Consider the following 24,363-nt stretch of genomic DNA (forward strand, 5'->3'; position numbering starts at 1 on the left):
TGACTTCTGATGAGCCAGTCGTCTAGGTAGGGGAAAACATGTACACTTTTCTTGTATAATTGTGCCGCTACCACTGCTAGGCATTTTGTGAATACTCTGGGTGCTGAGGCAGGTCCGAATGGTAGAACCCTGTATTGGAAATGCTGTTGACCCACCAGGAAACGCAGATACTTGCGATGAGGAGGGAATTTTGGAATGTGAGCGTAAGCGTCTTGTAGATCCAGAGAACAGAGCCAGTCTCCTGTCTGAAGAAGGGGAAGCATGGTGCCTAAAAAGACCATTCTGAATTTCTCTTTCCGTAGAAATTTGTTGAGATTTCTGAGGTCTAGGATGGGATGTAATCCCCCTGTTTTCTTTGGAATGAGGAAATAACGGGAGTAGAATCTGCCCTGCTGAGGCTGGGGTACCGGTTCCACAGCTCTGGCTCTCAGAAGAGTGGATAATTCTGGTTGCAGAAGAGTGATGTGATTTTTGTTTATCCAAAGAGACTTTGGCGGAGAATCTTTTGGAATTGATAGGAAATTGAGTTGATAACCTCGTGATATTATGGAGAGTACCCATTGGTCTGTTGTTATCTGAAACCAATGTTTGTAATAAAAGGAGATTCGACCTCCTACTGGTATGTTTGGATTGGGATTGTGGAGATGGCTGCTGTTTTCTCGCGTTGTCTCAAAAACCTGTAGCTGGTCCTGTTTGCGCTGGTGGTTGAGGCCTAGCAGTTCTAGGTTGCCTGGGCTGAGATCTTTGTTGTGGTCGGGAAGATCTGCCCCTAGGTACCGGTGGATAATACCTTCTTGGCCTGTAGTATGGCTTTCTGGTATCCTTTCTTGGATGACGATGGGTCGCTGAAGAAGAGTCTTGTGGGGCAGTAGATAACTGACACACTGTCTCTGTATGCTCTTTAAGTTGGGCTACTGCATCCTGAACCTTTGATCAAAAAAGGTTGTCACCCACACAAGGTAAGTCTACCAATTTATCTTGTACCTCAGGCCTGAGGTTAGAGGCTTTTAACCAGGCCCAATGGCATGCACTGATCCCCGAAGCTGCAACCCTTGAAGACATTTTGAAGCTTCTAGTCCTTTATGGACAATTGCATTAGCTGCATCCTGGTATTGCTGAGGTAGGGAATCGGTGAGCTGCTGCATTTGTTTCCAGAGATTTCTCTGGTATTGCGTCATGTAGAGTTGGTAAGATGCTATCCTGGAGTTAATCATTGTTCCTTGGAAGACTTTTCTTCCTAGAGAGTCTAGGAATCGATGATCCTTCCCTGGTGGTGTAGACGAATGAGGTCGTACTCTTTTAGATTTTTTCTGAGCCGACTTGACCACTACTGATTGGTGTGGTAGTTGTGCCCTTTGATAACCAGGGATATGCTGTACTAGATATGTGGTATCCATTCTCCTATTAACTGGTGGGACTGAGCATGGATGTTCCCACAATCTATGTTGTAAAACTACCAGAACATCGTGGATAGGAATGGCTAGGACTTCCTTGGGGGGATCCACAAATTGAAGAACTTCTAATGTTTGCTGCCTTGTATCCTCCTCAGACACTAATTTAAAAGGGATTGAGTCTGCCATATCTTTTATGAAGGTGGTGAAGGATAAGTCTTCTGGTGGAGACTTTTTTCTTCCTTCAGGAGGAGATGGTTCAGACATAAAACTTTCCGATGATGAATGTGTTTCTATCCTCCCAGGAGTCATATGGTGCATGTTTGGAAGGAGAAGTAGGAGAAGACCTCAGTGGTATTGATGGAACCACTGGTCTGAAGAGTCATGAAGGTCCTGGTTGAGGTTCATCGAGTGGGGACTGACCAAAAGTATCTCCTATACCTGCTGGCTTAGTAGGAATAGGCTGTGATGGCAAAGCACCGATGAGTGCATCGAGTTTTCCCATAAGCGGTTGAAAAATTGAAGCATCCGTTTGTATTGGAGTCCCTGGTATGGGTACTGGCATTGGCGATGGTATCTGCATCGGTGCTGGTCCTGTCTTCGGGGCTGGCCCCGGCATCGGTGCGGGCACCGGCATCGGCGGAGTCATCTGTGTCGATGGTCGGTATTCCTGAAGCGCTTCTTGCACTGCCTGGTGGATCAATCCACTCAGTTCCTCCGTTATAGCTGATGCAAGCAGAGCAGCTATACGTGGTGGCAGTGAAGGCGTCATCGGCTCTACCATAGGGCCCTGTGGCGGCTCGATGTCCGGCACCTCTAGAGGTGGGGAATGCCTTGGTGTAGAAGGCCTCGGTGATTCTTATAGATGAGGCCTCTTGGCTCCAGGCTGCTCCGGTGATAACAGGGCCTCCGGAATCGAAGAATGTCGATGCCGATGTCAATGTTTTATACAATGTTCAGTGGCTTTTTCAAGCCCAGATGTTGACTTCGTCGATGCTGCAGATGGGATCGGTGAGGACCGGTCTCCCGAGCCCTCCAATTGATGCTTTTTAATAACCAGCTTTTTCGACGCTCCAGCCGGAGATGAATGGGTGGACGTTGACGTAGAAGGTAATAGCTGGATGTGGAAAAGGTGTTCCATCTTTTCCTGACCTGCTTTTCGACCTTTAGCGGTCATTTCCACACATTTTGGCCTCAACAAAACATCATGGGATTGTCCCAAACAAAGCACACATTCAAGGTGTGGATCAGTAATCGACATCGTTCGATTACATTTGGGACATTTTTTAAAACCTGTGGCCATGATAACCGGGACAGCCGTTGATGGTTATCTGACTAAAGGTTTTGTGAACTTAAATAGAGTTGGACCCCGATGTGGTGAATGAGAAAAGAGGGTTTTTAATCTGTTTTTTAGACAAAGTTGTGTGAAGAAAATCACATAGGGCTCCTGTTCCGCGATGCTAACTGCAGCGCAGAAAAACGAAGACTGAAGGGAGACCTCTGTGGCTCGAGGGATTATGACATGCTGGGCATGCTCGGTGGACTCAGTGTGCCAGTCAAAAGTTTCTAGAAACTTTGACAGAACGTTTTCCATGATATGTGAGGACTAACATCTTGCTTCTCCTGGGATAAAGCATTTTACCTGCCAAAGTCCTGAGTAGTAACAAGTTGCATGTCTGGGTATGAAACAAATCCAAGAAGATTACCTTGGACAGAGCTTACAGACTGCCCGAATGTATTCAGTAGACACTTACCACTGTGCACCCCCCTCCCCCGCCCAGAGGGCCCCTCCTAAGCTTATTGACCCCTCATTGTTCAACTTTGGGGAATCTTCCATCCCTTCTGAGTGGAAAGACAGGCTGATACAACTTTCCCAGTGTGGAAAGGGATATGGGGCTGGCCAGAGGGGTAGAACATCCTATACCCCTTCATGATTCATACCCTTTCTGTGAGAGGTCTCTATGACTTGCTCCTGGAGATATCAAAGATGTTAGAAAGCACCTACAAGAACTGTTAGCTGCAGGAATTATCAAGAAATTGAGAAGCCCCTATGCTTCCCCTATAGTGGTGGCTAGAAAGAAGAATGGGGCAGTTAGGATGTGTATTGTCTACAGAACCCTGAACAAGAGAACTATTCCAGACCTGCACACTCTGCCCAGAACAGATGAAGTACTAGACTGTTTGTGGTTCTCAGTGTTGGACCTGAGAGGTGGGTACTACCAGATACCCATGAAGGACAGTGAAAAGGAAAAAAAATGGCTTTCATCTGCCCGCTGGGGGTTTTACCAGTTTGAACGGATGCCACAAGGAGTTAATGGAGCTCCAAGTACATTCCAGTGCTTGATGGAAAAATAAAATGGGGGATATGAACCTCTTAGAAGTTCTGGTGTACCTAGATAACCTCATAGTAGTTGGTAGGACACTAGAGGAGTATTAGACTAGGCTGATGAAGACATTGGACCAGTTGGAAGCACATGGTCTCAAACTGTCTCTAGACAAGTGCTGGTTCTGTCTGCCCCAAGTGAAGAATGTGGGCATATAGTGTCCAGAAAGGGCACTGCTACTGACCCAGACAAGATTGCCGCAGTGGCAATCTTGGAGAGACCCACCGATTTGAAGACTTTGAGATCCTTTTTGGGATTCTGTGGCTACTCAGATGATTTATCCAAAACTTCTCTGTGATAGTGAGGTTTGTCAACGGTTGCATTAAGGGCTCTTACCCCCCCCCCCCCCCCCCAAAAAAAAAAGAGGAAAAGGGGGGAAAGGGCACTTACCCCAGGAGTAAAGTACTTCAAGCCTTCTGAACCTTTTGGCATACGATGGACTCTGGAATGTGAGATAGCTTTCAGGGAAATCATCACTTGTCTGACAGAGGCTCCTGTGTTGGCCTTTGCGGCAGCCGCTTGCCATACATACTGAATACTGATGCTAGCTTAGAGGGTTTGGGTGCGGTCCTGTACCAAGAGCACCCCGATGGTGTGAGACCAGTTATGTGTGCTAGTCAGAAATTGACTGATCCAGAGAAGAAGTACCCAGCTCACCAACTTGAGTTTTAGCTTTAAGGTGGGCCATAGTAGACAAGTTCCATTACTACCTCTATGGTGCTAAATTCACAGTGTGCATAGACAATAACCTGCAGACTTAAGTGCTAACCACTGCCAAGTTGAATGCTACTGGACACCGATGGCTGACTGCTGTAGCCACATACAATTTCAACCTAAAGTATCATCCTGGGAAACTCAACATTGATATAGATGCACTTTTATGATGGGCCCACCAATAGTGGTCATCAGATCAATGAATTCAAGTGTCAGAAGAGGGGATCAAGGCCTTGTGTGACCCCATTGAAGAGATGGAGGCCATAATTTCAATGGGAATGCTCGCTGCTGCCCTATCAGTAGCTTATACCCAAGTTGCTAGTTTACAGGGGGAAAGTTTACCCTTGCTACAGAAGTCTGACCTACAACAAGCTCAGAAGAAGGATACCAGCTTGTCTGCTGTGTGGATAGCCAAAAAACACCACAGACCAGCTAGCTGGGTTGTTTCTCAACACCTGGATATACCCTTGCAACTTCGAGAGTGGGACCAGTTGGTGATGGCTGACAATGTCCTGTACTGCATCATACAGGGTTCAGAGGGCCAGGCCCAGAAACAGTTGGTTTTGACTAGAAAGTCCTGCCATTGTGTTCTGTAAAGCTTATATGATGACATGGGGCATCTGGGGATCGATCGCGCCACTGAAATGGTGAGAGCGTGTTTCTACTGGCCTAGATTGTCCACTGATGTAGAGTCTTATGTAAAGAATTGTGGAATGTATATTATGCAGAAAACGCTACTCACTAGAGCAATGCCTTTAAATAATATCACCAGCAGAGGCCGTCAGATTTAGTCTGCATTGATTTCTTATGTCTGGAGAATGATCACCGCAACATCAGTAACATCCTGGTGGTCACCGATCACGTAACCGCTATGTTCAGGCATTCCCCATAAGAGAAATTGGGTGACCACAGTAGCTAAGAATCTGTGGGAGAAGTATTTTGTTCATTATGGCTTCCCTAATTGAATCCACTCTGATCAAGGACGAGATTTTGAAAGTTGGCTGAGTAAAGAAATGCTTCAGGTCTGCGGTATCAAAAAGTCACATACCATGCCCTATCACCCTCAAGGTGATCCACTGCCTGAGAGATTCAATAGAACCCTGTTAAATATGTTGGGAACTCGAGATCCCAAACAGAAACAACATTGTAGTCAGCATATGAGCAGGCTGGTTCATGCCTATAACTGCACAATGAATGATGCCACTGGCTATTCACCTTATAACCTCAAGTTTGGTTGAGAGGCTTGATTGCCAGTAGATGTGTGCTTTGGGGTGACCCCCGATGGTAACTCCGCAAGAAGTCATTTAAAGTATATTGAGCAGCTGAAAGAGCAATTGAATCATGCTTACCAGGCTTCTGCTGCTGGAAACAGAAATGCCAGTAACAAAGTCTGATATGATGCCTGTGTAAAGGGCCAAGAATTAAGATCAGAAAATCGGGTACTGGAAAGGGCCCTTGGTATCCCTAGGAAGCATAAACTATCCAATAGATGGTATCAGGAGGCCGATGACATTATCAGCGAACTACCAAACCTGCCAGTGTACAAAGTGAGGGCCGAAAGCAAATGAGGCACTGAGCGGATCCTTCATCAAAATCATCTGTTCCCCGTAGAGCAGACTGTATTGTTGACCACACCTCTTGTTTGAGCCCCAGCCACAGAGACTACATAAATTAAGGGCTTGGAATAGTGGCCCACCAACAATGGGTCCCAACAGTGGCCAATCCAGGTTACAATTTCCTGGCAAGTACCCAAACATTAACTAGATCCCATGCTACTAATGCCAGTAATAGCAGTGGCTAGTCCCTAAATCAGCTTGATTAATAGTAGTTTATGGACTTCTCCTCCAGGAACTTATCCAAACCTTTTTTTAAACCCAGCTATACTAACTGCCCTAACCATATCCACCAGAAACAAATTCCAGAGCTTAACTGTGCATTGAGTGAAAAGAGTTTTCTCTGATTTGTTTTAAATGTGTTACTTGCTAACTTCATGAAGTGCCCCCAAGCCCTTCTATTATCTGAAAGAGTAATATTCCAGACCTCACCTAGAATATTGTGTTCAGTTCTGGAGACCATATCTCAAAAAGGATAGCAACAATATAGAAGCGATCCAAAGTAAGGTGACTAAAATGGTGTAGGGACTGCACCAAAAGACTTATGAGATGAGATTGAAGGCTCTAAATATGTATACCCTGGTGGAGAGGAGGGACAGAGAGATATTATACAGACTTTTAAAATACCTGAAAGGCATTAATGATACACAACAATCAAGCCTTTTCCAGTGGAAACAAAACTGAAGAAGAAAGCGACATAATACGAATCTCCAAAGTCAGGAACATCATCACAAAATGTTTCTTCATGGAAAGGATGGTAGCTACATGGAATGCCCTCCCAGAAAAGGCAGTGAAAACAAGAACGGTCATGGAATTGAAAAGAGTGTGGGATAAACACAGAGGATCCCTAATGGGTAAAGTATGAAAATGAAGAAAAGGGATAACCTGTGTTAACTGGGGTAACCTGCATGGAGCAGCAGTTACTAGCCTTAACAGAAGGTATGGGGGTGGGGGGTGGGATAACTTGCATAAGCGACAGTTATTATCTCTAACAGTAGGCATAAGGGGTAGTTTTCATGGAGCAGCAGCTACTACCCTAAAATAAAAAAGCTTGATGGAGACTTGATGGACCATCGAGTCTTTTTATGCTGTCATTTACTATGTTACAATAATTTCCAAAAGTGAAAAAATAAGGATTATGGGTTCTTGCTTTAACAATGTATATTTTCAGACTGAAAAAAGGTTTTACATATTGTTCTAAGAAACTAAAATTACTGATGATAAAGAATACTTACCCATTATTATATGCAGTGCTGCTGTTCCTGGATGTTTAGTTCCATTAAGTGAGTATGCCAATACATTAGTGGAACCTGTGAAAGTCAAAACACATGAGCATCACAGATTTTAAAAAGCCACAAAATAAATCCATATATACTCATGCACACATGAGGAATAAGGGTGCGGAAAAGGGGCATGGCATGGGAGTTCTGGAGCAGGGCCAAGACTTACATGTGTAACTCTGGATTTCAAACATGAAACCCGCAGAGCACTTACACAATATATCTGCGTAACTTTACTGATGGCTCCTGATGAAAAGCAAGTCTGTAGATCTCAAGTTGTATGGCTTAGAGGAAAGAATGAGGGGTCCAGTTCAACTGGGTGACATGCACGATGAAGAACCAGAGGGGTCTGAAAGACCTCATTATTAACTGGACAAACTGGTGGACTAATTGGAAAACTGGGAATGTGCCTCATGTGAGCATATTTTCAAATTAGCCGACATATGTACGTAAAAGCCAACAAGGTCCTATGGAAGACACATTTGTTCTAGCTTTGCTAAAGTAAACTCTTAAAATTAGAAGTATACTTAATGCGCGGTGGGTGCATTTTAAAACATATGCACGTAAGTGCGTGCACAATAAAAAATTCTAACATACCCTCGCTCATGTGCCTATATATGCTCATGTATGGGTGCATGCACACTCGTTTTAAAATAGACTTCACTATGCGCAATAATAATAAAACATAATACAATCCTTTTGCTTCAATTAATACAAAGCTTTGATAAACTGACCAATATTATTTTCACAGTGGGGTGAGAGAAGAGTCAAGTGAGTGAAGAAAGGGAAGGAAAGAGTGAGACAGAAAAGGGAACAGAGGGGAGGAAATGGGAGTGGAGTAGAGAGATTATTTTAATGATCTTTTATACGGCTAATACAAATTAATAATCTGTTCTAAGCAGTGTACATCTAGAAATACTCCTGAAAGATAATCTTTACATAAACAATTTAACTTACAAAATACATCTCACATGCAACAGATATTTTCTGTAACATACCATCAATCACTCGCTCCTGTCTCACGATCTAGGTACCGCTGCTGAAACCTGCAGCCTATTGAGGTCTTCCAGCTTTGCTCCTGGCATCTGGCTTCTACTCTACATCCCACTCTATCTGGGGGGCATTACTATTTCCAGGTTTTTATAAGCCTGACTTCCTGAACTTCCTGTAGTGCTGCCTGATGTTATCAGCCCTACTCCTGTGTATATATATAGAAGCCCATTCCACTCACTGGGTGCCTTATCAACTCCTGCTTCCTGTCTCTCTGGGCATTGCAGCCGGCAAAGGTGCCTAGAAGTAAAGACTTCCCGCTCTCCGATCCCACGCCCCTCGCGTGTCCCGAGTCCTCCAGCCAAGACTCCAGCACCACCACCCTCTTCCGTGGTGGAACCTATGGAGATGAACCATGGGCGACTGTCTCAGACCGAACATCTCTGTCGGAGGAAAGAGGGTCTTTGCCTTTACTGTGGCACTTCCGGATATGTTCGGCAGTTCTGTCCTGCGCGTCCGGAAAACTGCAACTCCTGAGCCCGGCGGGGGTCCTGGGTTTAGGCACTACTGCACCGGCCCTCAACTCCTGCTTCCTGTCTCTCTGGGCATTGCAGCCCACTCCTTCGCCACCACTGCTCTAGTTGATACCAGAGCAAGTGGCAGCTTCCTCATGGATGACATTGTCAAGCTTCTGAACATTTCTCTGCAGCCATTGGATGTGAATCTCCGAATTGCCTCCATTCAAGGGGAACCCTTTCCAGGGCTGATCACCCATCGAACAGTGGCTGTCCGTCTTACCGTGGGCACTCTCTACGAGGAGGAGATGTCCTATGTATTGAAATGTTCTACACGTACAGCTATCCTGGGGCTGCCCTGGATCCAGGCCCACAAACCCCAGTTCGATTGGCATGCCCTGCAGTTGGTGCAGTGGGGTCCCAAATGCCAGAAGACATGTCTATGCCAACTAATTCCTGTAGTCCCTGTTCTGAAGTCTACCACCCTACCCGGGTTGCCTACTCAGTATGCTGACTTTGAAGATGTCTTCTCGAAGCAGAAGGCGGATACCTTGCCTCCATTGTGCAAGTTCAATTGTCCCATAGAATTTCTGCCAGGCACCACGCCTCCCAAGGGCAGAACTTATCCAATGTCTCTCCCAGAAACCCTAGCCATGTCTGAGTATATCAAAGAGAACCTAGAAAAAGGATTAATTTGTCCCTCTGATTCTCCTGCCGGAGCAGGTTTCTTCTTTGTTAAGAAAAAGGACAGCCGTCTATGCCCTTGTATTGACTACAGAGGGCTCAACGCCATAACCCGCAAAGACCGATACCCCCTGCCCCTTATCAGCGAGCTGATAAGGGGCAGGCCAGGCACCACGCCTATCCACGCATATCCAGCATAGCTCTCTGCTTCAACAGCAGGGGAGAAGAAAAACTGATACTTCACGCATATCCAGCATAGCTCTCTGCTTCAACGGCAGGGGAGAAGAAAAACAACAAATAAGGGCTGAATAGCATAGTCTGGGTAAAACAAATAAGCATGGGTGTAGCTTGCTTATTGCGGCGGTTACTACCCCTACTACCCCCAACTAATCAAGCTTGATATTTCACTTGGATGCAGCTCCATCACTGCTCTCTACATTAATGGTGGGGGTGGAAGGGAAATAGAATCAAAGAGCTAAGAGAAACAGATAAGTATGAGAAACAAAATGTGTGAAGCTTGCTGGGCAGACTGGATGGGCCGTTTGGTCTTCTTCTGCCGTCATTTCTATGTTTCTATGTTTCTATGTTCGACCGCCTACAAGGGGCATGGATCTTCACCAAGTTGGATCTAAGGGGTGCATACAATCTGGTACGCATCCAACCTGAAGACATCTGGAAGACTGCATTCAACACACAGGATGGTCACTATGAATACACTGTGATGCCCTTTGGGCTATGCAATGCCCCAGCGGTCTTTCAGTGCCTTATGAATGAAATTCTTTGAGACCTCTTGTACTCCTTCATAGTCATGTATCTTGATGACATCCTGATTTTCTCCAAAGACCTTGAATCTCATCAAGATCATGTTCGGACTGTTCTCCAGCGCCTAAGAGGAAAACATCTTTACGCCAAGTTAGAAAGTGCCTCTTCGAGAAAGTAATTTACCCTTCTTAGGGTATATCATATCCAATCGAGGTTTCTCCATGGATCCAGAAAAGGTCCAGGGGATCCAAGACTAGCCCCAGCCAGTAGGTCTACGAGCATTGCAATGTTTCCTTGGCTTTACCAATTATTACCGGAGCTTCATTGCCAATTATTCTACCCTAGCTGCTCCACTAACCGCCATGACCAAGAAAGGGGCTAACACTCGTGTGTGGACTCCTAAAGCTCAAGCCGCCTTTCAGATGCTTAAAGAAGCTTTCTGTTCTGGTCCTTGTCTCCAGCATCCAGACCCAAGGTGTCCTTTCGTCGTTGAAGTCGACACCTCTGCAATTGGAGCAGGAGACGTCTTAAGCCAGTTCTCTCCCAAGGGTAAATTGATACCCTGTTCATTCTACTCACATAAGTTCTCTCCTACTGAACAACGCTATACCGTTGGTGACCGAGAACTTCTCGCCGTCAAGTTGGCGCTCCAAGAGTGGCTCCCCTGGTTGGAAGGGGTGCAACACAAGTTTACCATTTTCACCGAAAAGTAACTATCGAAGAGATGGTCAATATACCTTCTCCACAGGGACCCTATGATCATGCTACGGGTCCGAGAATCAATAATGAACTACCAGAAGGACGAGAGTGTCCTTCCACAGATCTTGATGAGGAATTGATGTGGGAGGATGTACTTGATGAGCCACAGAAAATAACTGACCCGAAGAAAATCCTCTTAGCAACCACTCAGTCTGTACCCATTGGTAAGACTGTTGTTCCAAAGAAACTCAGGAGGAAAGTGCTCTTTTGGGCGCATGATTCCAAGCTGGCTGGTCATCCTGGTTAACGTCGTACCCTGCTCAAGATACAGGAGCTGTATTGGTGGCCTACTATCAAAAAGGATACCTATTCCTACGAGGCATCCTGCACCAATTGTGCTAAGAACAAACCTGCTTCTGGACAATCGTGGTGTCAGTTGCAACCATTGCCAGTTCTGGATCGACCCTGGTCACACATCGCTACTGACTTTGTAGTGGACTTACCTACTTCCGGAGGTATGAACACCATTTGGGTGACGGTGGATCGTTTTAGCAAGGTGGCACACTTTGTGGCACTCCCTGGCATACCTTCAGCCTTAGAGCTTGCAAAGCTTTTTATAACACACATATTCCGCCTCCATGGCTTACCATCGCACATCGTCTCTGACCATGGATCTCAATTCACAGCACAATTTTGGAGGGCTTTGTGCAAGTTGTTCGACATTAATCTGGATTATACTTCAGTTTACCATTCGCAGTCGAACGGCCAGACGGAACGGATGAATCGTACAATGAAGCAATTTATACGAGCCTATGTCACGTCCCGACAGAACAACTGGGCCGAATTGCTTCCATGGGCTGAATTCGCTATCAACTCTCATCCAGCAATGTCTACTGGAAAGTCACCATTTGAAGTACTCTATGGATGTTCCCCGACACCGCCACTTCCCATGAAGCTCTCGGTGATGTCTCCAGCAGCTCAATCCACTGCTGATGATATCCATAATTTGTGGGTTCAGACAAAGGACATGCTAATCAAAGTGAGTGATCATGCTAAGAAGTATTATGATGTGCATCATTCGCAAGCTCCTGTCTTCAAGCCAGGAGATAAGGTCTGGCTGTCAACCAAACACCTCAGACTTAAACTACCCTCCTCTAGGTTTGCTCCTCGCTATGTGGGACCATTCCAAGTCCTTCAACATATTGGCCAGGTCACCTATCGTCTGAAGCTACCACCTGGACTAAATATTCACAATGCTTTTCCTGCGTCACTCTTGAAACCTCTCATTCTCAGTGAATTCTCTTCCAAGACTCAGGAACCACCTGCCATCAACGCAGAAGATGACCTAGAATTTAAGGTCGAAGAGATTCTTGATGTCCGAAGACAAGGCAAAATACTTGAATACCTTCTTTCTTGGGAAGGTTTCGACCCCGAAGAAAATTCTTGGGAGCCTCAGACCAATATCTTGGATAAAGAGATGCTTCATCAGTTCCACCTCGCGCATCCTTTGAAACCTAAGCCTGGTACCCGAAGAGGAGATCGCCCTTTGAAAGGGGGTACTGTTGCGTTCGTGCCTACTCTTCGCCCTCGCTCCACCCGCTCTACCTGTGTGGCGACTCCCTCTGTGCTTGATGGGCGGCTTTCTGCCTCGGCGTCTCCATGCCGCTTCTCCCTGGCGTCCCCGGGCCGGCTCAACGCTGCGGATCCATGTTCCTGATGACATAGGGCATGCTCGCAAACCTCAGGGGCGTCCCCCTGTATTGACGTCATCCGCTTCCAACATAAAAGGTCTTTTCTTTTGCTAACAGGATGATTTCAATTTGGACTCTGACGAGGATACAAATTAGTCCAAGCTACTCTGCCTTCCCGGACTTACCAGAGGTACCCGCTCCTCGAGGGCCTCATTCTCTTTCCCTATTTCAGTTTGCAGCTAGGAACTGGTACTCGCTCCTCGAGGACCTATGTTCCTGAACACTCTAAAGATTCTCTATTGACTAGAAGCAATTCCAGATACAGATTATTGTGAGTGACCACCGCTCTCTCAGTGCTGTCCCTGGAACCAGGTACTCACTCCTCGAGGGCCTATACCTTTCCAGCTACTGAACTATCTCAAGACCTTATGTGAGTTATCATCTAGCACTGGCTAAGTACAACTGCATACCCTGTCTATTCATTATCTACAGTCTCTTTGCAGCTCAGCAACCTTGGAATCGCAGTTCCAGTATCTGAGGGACTTCAGCCCTGCCGGGCATACGAGCTCAATACTGCCACCTCTGGTGGTTATACTACTTGTCTAATAAAGAACTATCTGTGTGTCTCCATACTCCAGCCTAGCCGGTGGTCCCTCTCGGGACTCCCTTCTGGGGGCGCTGTCATCTGCCATCCGTCCAAGGATTCACCTAATTACTTTCTGTCCAGCTGTGAACCATCTCCAGTACTCCACTGGTACAGATTGCCAACTCTGCAGTCTACATTATAACATATTGCCATTCCTTAGAAGACCCATAGGAGGCAGTTCCACAGATTGCTACCATTATCTGATCGCTCCTCCCACTAGACAGCAGAATAATAACAATGCCAAGGTTCTTTAGCAGTCCAGAGCAGTGGTTATCAACCTTTTTCCCATCGTGACACACCTGACAGATCACGCTCACATGTGTGACACACTGCTCATTACAATTCATGGCTGAAATAAAAAATAAAGGTCCAGTATTATTTTTGTTAAGAATGACACAAGGAAAAGATACGTATTCTGTCTGAACAGAAATTGCATAAATAGTAAACATTCCACACCAAAACAGCACCAATTTCTAGCACTTAAACAGTAACCACTTTACCTAAGAAAAGGCAACACTTAAAATATTACATCAGGCCTTAAGACACCATTATATCTCCTATTAGGAAAACAGACTAAGTCAGGCTGCTATAGAGCCCTACACAGAAACTACACGCCAGCAGAAAACCTCACCTGAATCACATGTGCTGACCCTCACCTAACATAGAATAAAGAAACCAAAACGCATAACTAGAAGCATGCAGACAAAAATTGAATTTGAGACTGCAACAAGCCAGTCTCTGTATGCAGTGTAACAAAGGAAAAAAAGAAACATCACCCATCCTTTTAAAAAAAAATCAAGAAATATAAAATCAGTAGCAGTAAAACCATACTAACAAAAAGAACAGATTATTTCCAAACAGCTGATGAATGGAATATCCAATAATTAAAAACTCATATAAAAAATTGCTAGATACCAATAAAATATTTCAAAATAGCAGACACAAAGACCCAGGTAATGAAAAATTATAAAGATATAAAAATGTATTTTGTTCTGCATACCTGGGAATGTTTGATATCCAGTTGCCCTGAGATTGTTTTGAATTAGCAGGAGGAGGGATGGTTTGCTTGCAACTTTCTCCTCTCTCTCTCACACTGGCTCTCAATTGCTCACATATACACATGCTTTTACTCTCTCACTTATATAGGCTCTTAATTACACATTTACACATTTTCTCAAAATATTGATTACTGTAATGCACTCCTACTTGGTCTCCCTGCTACCCACATCAAACCCCTCCAACTCCTTCAAAACGCTACTGCATGCATCCTCACTAATGCCAACAAGAAAGACCACATTACTCCCACCCTCATTAACCTCCACTGGCTTCCCATTCACTCACGAATTATTTACAAAACCCTTACAACTCATCCACAAAAGTATCACTAACTATAATTACAACTGGCTAAACCCACCCTTCCTCCCTCGTACCTCCACAAGACCCACCCGCTCCTCTCTCCTTGGAACCCTTATTCCTCCTTCCATAAAATCTACAAGACTCATCTCCACCACCAATAGGGCCCTCTCCCTCACAGGCCCTTCCCTTTGGAACTCCATGCCCCTTGACCTACGCTCCGAAACATCAACACCCACTTTCAAAAAGAAACTCAAAACCTGGCTCTTTCTCCAAGCATACCCTCAATCATCATCATCCCCTACTAACACCAGACCACCACCCCTCACCAACACCCCCCCACAGGACCTACACCCAACACCCACCCCCTCTTAGGAATCACAAACCTAAAATGTTACTTAGTACAACCGCACACTTTTTCCCACCTCAATCATTGTTGTTCTGCGATTATACTATTTTGTATATAACCTCTGTACATATCATTTGTTCCTCGAACCCCTGTACATAGCTTTTCCTTATGTATCCTCTCTTACCCTCCCCCCGCCCCCTCCTTTGTCTCGCCTATCCCTACCCCTCCCTCCCTTACTTATTTATCTAGTTAATTGCCCTGTTACTGGGTTTTTGTTACACACTGTTCCTTGTAAAGGCTTTGCCTATATATTCTTTGGTTGTAAGTTCTTTGTAAACCGGCACGATGTGCAAACGGTTGCCGGTATATAAAATAAAATAAATAAAATAAATAAATAAATAAATAAATACACACATGCTATTTTTTCACGCTTACACACACAGGCTTTCAATCACACACATACATGCTGTCTTTTTCTCTCACACACAGACTCTCATTCACATGCTGACAAACATGCTTTCTCTCTTTCTCTCATTTACTTATATACACAGGCTCTTAATCATACTTACACATGATCTCTCACACTCAAAGGATGTCAATCACACACACATACTCTTTCACACAAACAGGTTTTCAATCACAAATTTACACATACAGGTTCTCAATCATACACTTACATTAATGCTCTCTTTCACATATACAGGCTCTCAATCATTCACATACATGCTACCTCACTTACAAACACACACACACACACACAGGATCTCAAACACATATGCTTGCTCATTCACTCAGTCTAACTCTCCCTCCCCTGAACCAGCGGCAGCAGCAGCCTCCTCCCAACTCTAAAGGCAGCAGCAACCTCCTTCATTTTCAGCCCTCACGGAGAAAGAAGTCCCATCGTTGTTCCTCATTTTACTCTGAGCTGCGCTGCTTATCCTTCAGGCAGTGCCTCTCTTCTTTTCTTTGGGCCGATGCTGCCCGCACTAGCATGGTCTCTTCTTCCCACGAATGCACCTGCTGCTCACTACTTCCTCTTCCGGGGTGCGGGAAGAAGAGAGCATGCCGGTGCTGCTGACTCTAGCTCTCCAGCTGCATTCCGCCCGGGCTATCAGCATTTTAAGTCCAGGCAAAGGACCTATTTCGCTTGGGTAGGGGGAGCAGCTGGGTCAGCGGAGGACCACCACCAAACAGGTGGTGAGACCTAAGTGAGGTGGAGCAAGTACTTTAGCAAATGCTTAGATTCGCAAGAAAATGGGTCAGAAGCATTTCACTGGCATATTTGGAGCACCTATTATATTTGAAGGCAGAATGTTGCCTTGCTAAAAGCTTTCTAGAATAGACTAGTATGTTCACAATCCCTGTAGGTAAGGAGATCCACAATCACTGAGCACTCAACATTCAAGCTGTGAGGTTGAGGGCTGAAAGGATGAGATCATACAATGTTCCATCTTCTTGAGTTAACAGCACAGGATCTGTTCTCAGATGTATGGGAGGACTGCTGGAAAGTTATATAAGATATGCATACCAGATCTGTTTGGGCCGTGCCAGGGCCATGAGGATCAGCCCAGCATGGTCCTGAAGAACGTTTAGCACCATTCTTGTGATAAGTGGTAATGGCGGAAAGCGTATGTGAGGCTTTGCCCCCAGTCGAGGAGGAAAGCATCCTGAACTAGTCTGTGATTGCTTGGCAGAATTGAGCTAAATCTATTTAATTTTGTGTTCCATGGTGATGCCATTAGGTCCACAGATGGTAGACCCCATAAGCAGAAGAGTTCATTGGCCACTGCAGGAGAGACCACTCATGAGGTTGAAACACTCTGCTGAGGCAAGCTGCTAGCATATTGGAGGTGCCCAGCAGATAGGTGTCCAGATCCAGATTTTCAGGGCTTCCTGGCAGAGAAGTCAAGATTCCATTCCTCCTTGCTTGTTGAAGTAAAACATAGCAACCTGATTGTTGGTTTGAATTAAGATGCTCGTTTCCTGATGGAGATGCATGAAGGTTAATAAAGCATATCCAATTGCTCTCGAGTGGATTGATTTGATAGTGACTCTCTTGAAGAGTCCATTGGACCTGCATTCAAACAGTCACAGTGTGTGTCATCACTGATTTATTACTGTTCCATAAGGAAAGATTTTTATCCAAAACAGGGCCATTGCAGTGAATTGCAGTGAGAAATATCTTTGAAGAAATTTGGACACGTGGATTTAATAATGAGTAATAACCTGCTAAAGTGGAATTACCATCACTGGTTTGAGTCTCAACCTTCATTTTATTAATATATTTGCAATAAAAAGTATTTTAAAAAAATAAGAAAATCAATGGACTGTCATAACAGAAGTTAATATTAGGATGGTTAGGTAGATGTTGATTATTACATGAGTTGTCCACAGTAACCTGGTTGGTACTTCGTTTGGAAGTGTTATGAAACTACCACCTCCCACCATTCATTGTATTTTGTATTGACAGCCATTTTTTTGGCCATATGTGTTTGTTGTGGGATGTGGTTTCAGCATATTATTAATAGTCACTCTGCAGTAGAATTTTCTTAATTTGGTGTGTTTCATAGATGTGTCATAGCAATGATTTGGACACTATCTCTTGCTGAGACTATGATATCTTAAACTCTGATCAAGACTTTGCCTGAATCAAATCTAACAATGCTCATATAAATTTCAATTGGAATGAAAGCAGAGATGGAACTTTGCAAAACTGATCATAAATCCTAGTGAATCAAACCTTGTGTGTTGATAAACAATGATCTCTTTGTTTTTGCCTGTCATATGTTTTTGATCAGCTAGTTGTCCAGGGAGGGGGACACATTTTATACTATCTTATCCAACATCAGCCCAAAAGCCAAAACATGGTACTAGAAGAATGTGCATATACAATGCCTCAAATACTTCACATGTCTGGGATGAATCTCTATGTGGGTGCAGGCCTCTATGAAGTCCAGAAGACAAAACCAATTTCTTTGATTTAAAAGAACTATGGACAATGATTGGATTGTGCATATATTTTTTTGAAGGAAGGGGAAGACAGATGGAAAATAAAAGTAGGAAATCACAAAATAAAAATAAAAATGGTTTGTCTGACCTTGGACTTTGCCAAAACAGCAGAGTAGGGACAAAAACCTCAACAGATCTTGTGAATCCTAAACGATAACTGTACAAGGCAAAAATTGTGAAAAAGATTGTCCTTGGAACTGCAAGCAATTCTGCAGAACAATTAACTTAATTACCAGACTACATGAATATTCATTGAGTTGTTAATGTCTCCCACATCCAAACAGATAAATGTGATGTAATGACTCGCTAGTCAAGCATATCTGAAATTCTCATGAAAACTGCACCAACACTTTGGTTCCTTGCCTGAAATATCACTGAAATTAACAGTCCCACAGCAATGTTTTATTTGTCCTAAATTAATTGGACACCATGAATTTATTTAAATTAACTATTTAGGACTACAAAATACACAATCCCAAACAAGTTGATGGTCTTATTTTATAACCAAATTTGTTTAATGTTTTTTTATGCCCATCTAATATTTTTCTTCATTATTTCAGTTTTCTCTTTAGTAACTTAGCTCTAGTTTCCATGGCAACAAAAACCAATGTAAATGGCCAGCAGAGCAACTGCAGGCTTCCCCACATCTGATCCATTTGATTCCCAGCATAATACTACAGCTTTGTACTGGCTCAATGTAGCAATTCATTAAAACACTCTCCCTCTGAGTGTTGCTTCCCAGGAGACTAACTGTTCTAGAGGTAAACCTTCACAGCATTTGTGCTGAACTTTGAAGATTTGTTGTTTTGGCAGGAGCAGGAAATAGGTTATAGGACTTGAAAAAAGTATGACACACACAATGCTTCTTGTTTCTATTATCATCAAATCAGAAAAAATAAACCCTCTGTTTATAAAAGTTTCTTTCCATGGATAACTGCAAAAATACACATATCATATCAAAGTATATATGATTTTTAATGTGCTGATGATTCTTTCCAATCAAATGCTGACAAGCAGCAGTACTGCTGTTTTTAAGGAAAACATACTTGCAGCCATCTGAAAATACAAATTTAGTTCTGAGTGCATACATCTTTAAGGTTGGTGATATACAGTACATCTGTTAACAGGAGAGCAAGTACTATTGAAAAAAAATAGGTGAAATAAGCATTACCAATTTGCATGGAATGAAAGCTAGAGAGATTCCATGTCATACCAGGCCGGTTTTTCCATTAGATGAACTAGGTGGTTGCCCAAAGTGCCAAAATATTGGTGGGCAGCAAAACCTCTCGGTGACACCCACTTTGAAGGCATGGCACCACAAAAGAGAAGGGTAGATTTGGGAGGTGGAGAGAGAAAGGAAGCTGGATGGGAGAGTTGTGGAGAAAGTGTGCTGGGCAGGTGAGGGTGGTATGGAGAGACAGAGAGAATTCTGGTCTGGTAGGAGGTGGAGAATGAACATTTATTTATTTTATTTATTTATTTAATGTCTCTTATATACCGATGTCCGTTTGCACATCGCATCGGTTCACAGTAAAACATGAACTTTATGGGCGAAGCCCTTACAAGGAACAGATAAATACAGTTAACTTTAGGGCATAGCCCTTAACAAAAACCAAGGAAGAAATACATTGGAGGGGGGTATTGATTTACATACTATAACCTATATATATGTATATATATATATATATATATAAATAAATATAAACATAAATATTATAACATTTCAAGGTACCAAAATCAGAGGCATTTCGTAATCCAATATTCAGGCCGAGTTCACAAGTGTGGATTGGGGTTATCCATTTCGGAAGTAGTTTATGTGATGGGGGGTGACGTAGGGTAGGCTTGCTGGAAGAGCCAGGTCTTTAGTTTTTTTTTGAAAGTGGGTGTATATGACTCCATGCGGATGTCATGAGGTAAGGAGTTCCAGCTAGTGGGACCAGCTAGAGAGAAGGCTCTGCTTATGGTGGAGGAGAGTTTGAAAGCATTAATAGGTTGGGAACGTAGGGTTCCTAGGAGAGCTGTGCGGGTGGGTCTGTTGGAGGTGCGAGGCAAAGAAACTGGGGTGATACTAATGTACTGATGAGGGAGTGAACAAGAAGAGTAGTGAGGAGAGATGCTGCACATGGGCCAGAGAGAAAAAATGCTGGATACCATGGACAGTGGGTAAACAGAAGGGAATACAGGACATAGCAGAGTGTGATAAGAGGGTGAAAGAATGCTAAGTGGGGTGAGAAAAGGGTATGCTGTGCCAGAGCTGACACTGATAGGCAGGTATATAAGGGGAAGGATGCGAGACTGAAGGTTTATCTAGGGTGCCTAATACTGTTGCTCAGGCCTTGATGCTATAACACCACATTCATTGCAGCTATAATGACAAGTGAAAGACAAACTGTTAAAATACAAATCAAGTCTTCAATCAATACATATTATTCAGCTTCTTTAACATTAAAAAGACAAGAATATTCAAATACATATGATCACCAGGAACACTACTAAATAAAAAAGTCATTAAATATGTTTTGATCTAGTTTCTCCTGTTTTCAGGGAATATGTAAAGTATTTGGAATATTTTTAATTAAAAAAGATAAACATTTTGAAAAACTTTTAAATCAAAGATCATGTACGTCTATACTTTTCTACAGAAATAATTAAAGGCATACCTACAAAACTGCTGTTGAAACATTTTTAGATTTTTTATATTCTGCTTTTCGCACTTTCTTTCAGCACTTCAAAGGAATATTTTCATAATGTTGCTTATAATGTAATTATCAATGAATATCAACATTTTAATGTTTTACTTAATTTACACGAAAAAATGTAATCCTATGACAATTTTGCAAATGGTAGCTTTGTTTTATACATAGCGTTAGAAAAATTCAGGGCAGATGCATACCTAAATGAGCCAGCATTCTCTTTTCTCACCTGCTGGTATTATGCCGAGGGGAAGTGGTGCTCTCACAGGCGTGAATGTGGAACTTATGTCCCTTTCAGCATCCATCTGGGCCCTGAGAAGTAAACCATGGGCCACCTCACTGGCAGATCCATCACCACCGACACAAACCACTCTGTAACATAACAGATTTATTTGATCAACGAAAAAAAAAAAAATCCTTTTAAGCCATTCGGAAAAGTAGAAAACTGAAAAAAAGAACAATCACCATAAAAGGCTCAATTCACTCGTTATTTTTAGCCTTCATAGAGCAAGTAGCAGCAGGTACTTGACTGTTGTGAAAGGAGCGAGATATTTGAGCCAAAAAAAGTCACCATGATGAAAAAAAACAATCATGTCACTGAAGACATTCCATCAAAACCCTCAACCTTGTTCACAAACCTACTTCCCAGGAATAATTCACCTAAATATCTATGACATTTGCACTGGTCCTGCAGCCCTCAGAGCTGAATATATTTACTTCTGTCTCAGACAGGAATAAATCCAGCACAGATAGATCCTGCATTTGTTACAGAGCTTCATTTGCATGAGCATTTATTCTAGCATTTTAAAAATCTTTCTGAAGTAGTGATCTATGTAGTCTCAAAAGGATACTCACTACAGTTTTTTTGTTGATCTTTTATAAGGTATCACAAACTGACTCCCATTATATCTTTAATTTTTATAAAACATTTAAGGAGTGAAGAGTCACTGACCAGATTGCAAAGTTAGCCGGATAAAAGTAGCCGCTAACTTTGGAGGGATATTCAATGGTGTAGCTACACTACTGAATACAGCCGGATATCTTAAAGATAGCCGGATATGTTTATCTGGCTTTCATTAAGATTATTCTAAGGCACAATTAGAGATAGCTGGATAAGTTATCTGGCTAACTCTGAATGCCCCTAAGTAATCTGGCTAAACGTTAGCTGGATAAGTGGGGGAAATATTGAAAAGCTGGCATTTAGCCGGATAACTGGTGACAAAACTTGAGCTTTGAATATTTTCCCCTTTCCCTCATTATATTTTGTCCAGGCAACTCATTACCTATATTAAATTTAGCTGGGTACAGAGACCCGGTACTAGTGGCATTCCCAGTGCAGTTTCTTAGACAAAGTTAGCTGGGTAAGTCTGGTCATAAATATACCTGTTCTAAAGTTACCCAGTTTATTTATTTATTTGGTTTTATATACCATCATTCGGTGTAGCCATCACAATGGTTTACAAGATTCAAACAGTATACAGATAATTAAACATTGTTGATCATTGTAAAAATAACAGTGGGAGGCATGAAGGGAAAGGGGTGAGGGGGGTGGGGAAAAGGAAGAGATGGAAATAAAGGGAAAGGAAGATGGTAATGGTATTTAGATTTATTCATATTAGATGCGGATTCTTAGTGTTGTTTTTTATAAGTTCATATTGGTGTGATTATATTGATGCCGGTTGTTGTTTCTGTTTCTTTCTTGTGAGGGTTTGATTGGAGGTATTGATTGTAGTAAGATTGTTGATTTAGCTGATCGTTAATGTAGACTTTGTGGAAAAGCAAAGTTTTTAGATCTTTCTTTAATGTTTTGATGTTAGTTTGTGTTCTCAAATAAGGTGGTAGGGAGTTCCATATTTTTGGGCAGGAGATGGAGAATGCTCTATTTCTTGAGGTTGATAGGTGGGCATCTTTGATGGGAGGAATCGTTAGACTAGATGTGTTATTTGATCGAAGGTTCCTGTGTGTATTTTGTGGAGTGACTTTTAAACCTGTTTGATTTTTATGATCGGAGTGTACTAATTTGTATATGATGGTCAAAATCTTATATTCAATTCTAGATTTAATAGGAAGCCAGTGTAGTAAAGTTAGTATGGGGGTGATATGATCGTTTATTTTTTTCCAGTTAGTATTCTAGCTGCTGAGTTCTGTAGAATCTGCAGAGGTTTGATGGTGTTATACGGAAGGCCAATCAGTAGAGAACTGCAGTAGTCTACGGTTGAAAAAATTATTAGTTGCAGAACAGTTCTAAAGTCTAACGAGTTTAGGAAAGGTTTTATATGTCTTAGGATTAGGAGTTTATGATATCCTTCTTTGATTTTGGTTGTTATGTGGTTATTGTAGGATAGGTTTTTGTCAATAATTACTCCAAGGTTTCTGGCATGAGTGACAGGGGATATTGGGTTAATTTGATTGTTAGCTGTGAGTTGAAATGGTGGTGTTATATTGAGTTTTTTGTCCATTATGATTATTTTGGTTTTGTCAATGTTGATTATGAGTTTTAATTTTGTAAGGAGTTGTCTGATTGAGTCAAGTAGAATAGATGTTTCTTTGTATGTTTCGTCAATGGAGATTTCGATGGGAATTAGAAGTTGTATGTCGTCTGCGTAGAGGAAGTGGGTGATTAACTCCATCTGGGTATATTCAGCAGAATATCTATCATTTATTAAAGTCAGTGAAGTCCATATTGAATAAGATGGGGAGCAGAAAAATTATCTTGTATATTTAACGGGTTTCATCAAGAGGAGACAATCCTCATCCAACACCATACGAGTATTCAATATTCTAGCCTTGGCAGGAAAACACAAATTGCAAGGTGCAATACTCTCACTAGATGCAGAAAAGACCTTTGATAGGCTGCACTTGTTATTCCTCTTTGTTATATTGGCCAAATGCTGGGCTAAGTCCACAGATCATTCAAGGGCCCTATATGTGCACCTGGCGGCACAAGTGTTAACCAATGAGGTCCTATCAGACCCCTTTCTTATTTGAAGAGAAACTAGGCAAGGTTGCCCTTTTTCACCTCTCCTGTCTGACTTGGCAATTGAGGCTTTATCCCATCTTATACGCAAATATTAAGGTATCACTGGCATTAAATTTTCAGGGCAGACTCCTAAGATCTCGTTATAAGAGGATGATGTTCTTCTGTATCTCACAAACCTAGTGACATCGATACCCAGACTAATGAGTGTCTTAGATGCTTACAGGAGGGCTTTAGGGTACAAAATAAATTACCAAAAACTGGAGATTTTTTTGCTCTGCACAGAACACTTCTGTCTGCCCCCAGGGGCTCTAATTCCATTTCAGATGGCACAGGACATGTTTCAATATCTGGGTGTGTATTTTCCTAAGAAATTGGACAACGTCTTCAAATTAAGTTACACAACCATAGTAAATAAGATACAAACTGATTTCAAAAACTAGGATGATTTGCTACTATCAAGGGGAGGTATATAAGAACATAAGAATTGGCATACTGGTCCATCAAGCCCAGCATCCTGTTTCTAACAGCAGCCAATCCAAGTCACAAGCACCGGACAAGTACCTAAACAATAAATAAATTTCAAGCTACTATTACTTAATAATTAATAGCA

The 24,363-nt window shown here is 42.7% G+C and overlaps 1 protein-coding gene across 1 annotated transcript in view; it reads right to left on the reverse strand.

The window, feature by feature from the left end:
- CERKL (ceramide kinase like) overlaps positions 1–24,363 on the reverse strand; it is a 321,952-nt gene that overhangs the window by 92,464 nt on the left and 205,125 nt on the right. Inside the window, exons 5-6 of the mRNA XM_029605918.1 lie at positions 21,003–21,145; positions 7,338–7,412 (exon numbers count right to left, since the gene is read on the reverse strand). Coding sequence (XP_029461778.1) covers positions 7,338–7,412; positions 21,003–21,145 — 218 coding nt within the window. The remainder of the gene's footprint in view (positions 1–7,337; positions 7,413–21,002; positions 21,146–24,363) is intronic.

The sequence above is a fragment of the Rhinatrema bivittatum genome, chromosome 6 (genome assembly GCF_901001135.1).
Source record: "Rhinatrema bivittatum chromosome 6, aRhiBiv1.1, whole genome shotgun sequence".
NCBI lineage: Eukaryota > Metazoa > Chordata > Amphibia > Gymnophiona > Rhinatrematidae > Rhinatrema > Rhinatrema bivittatum.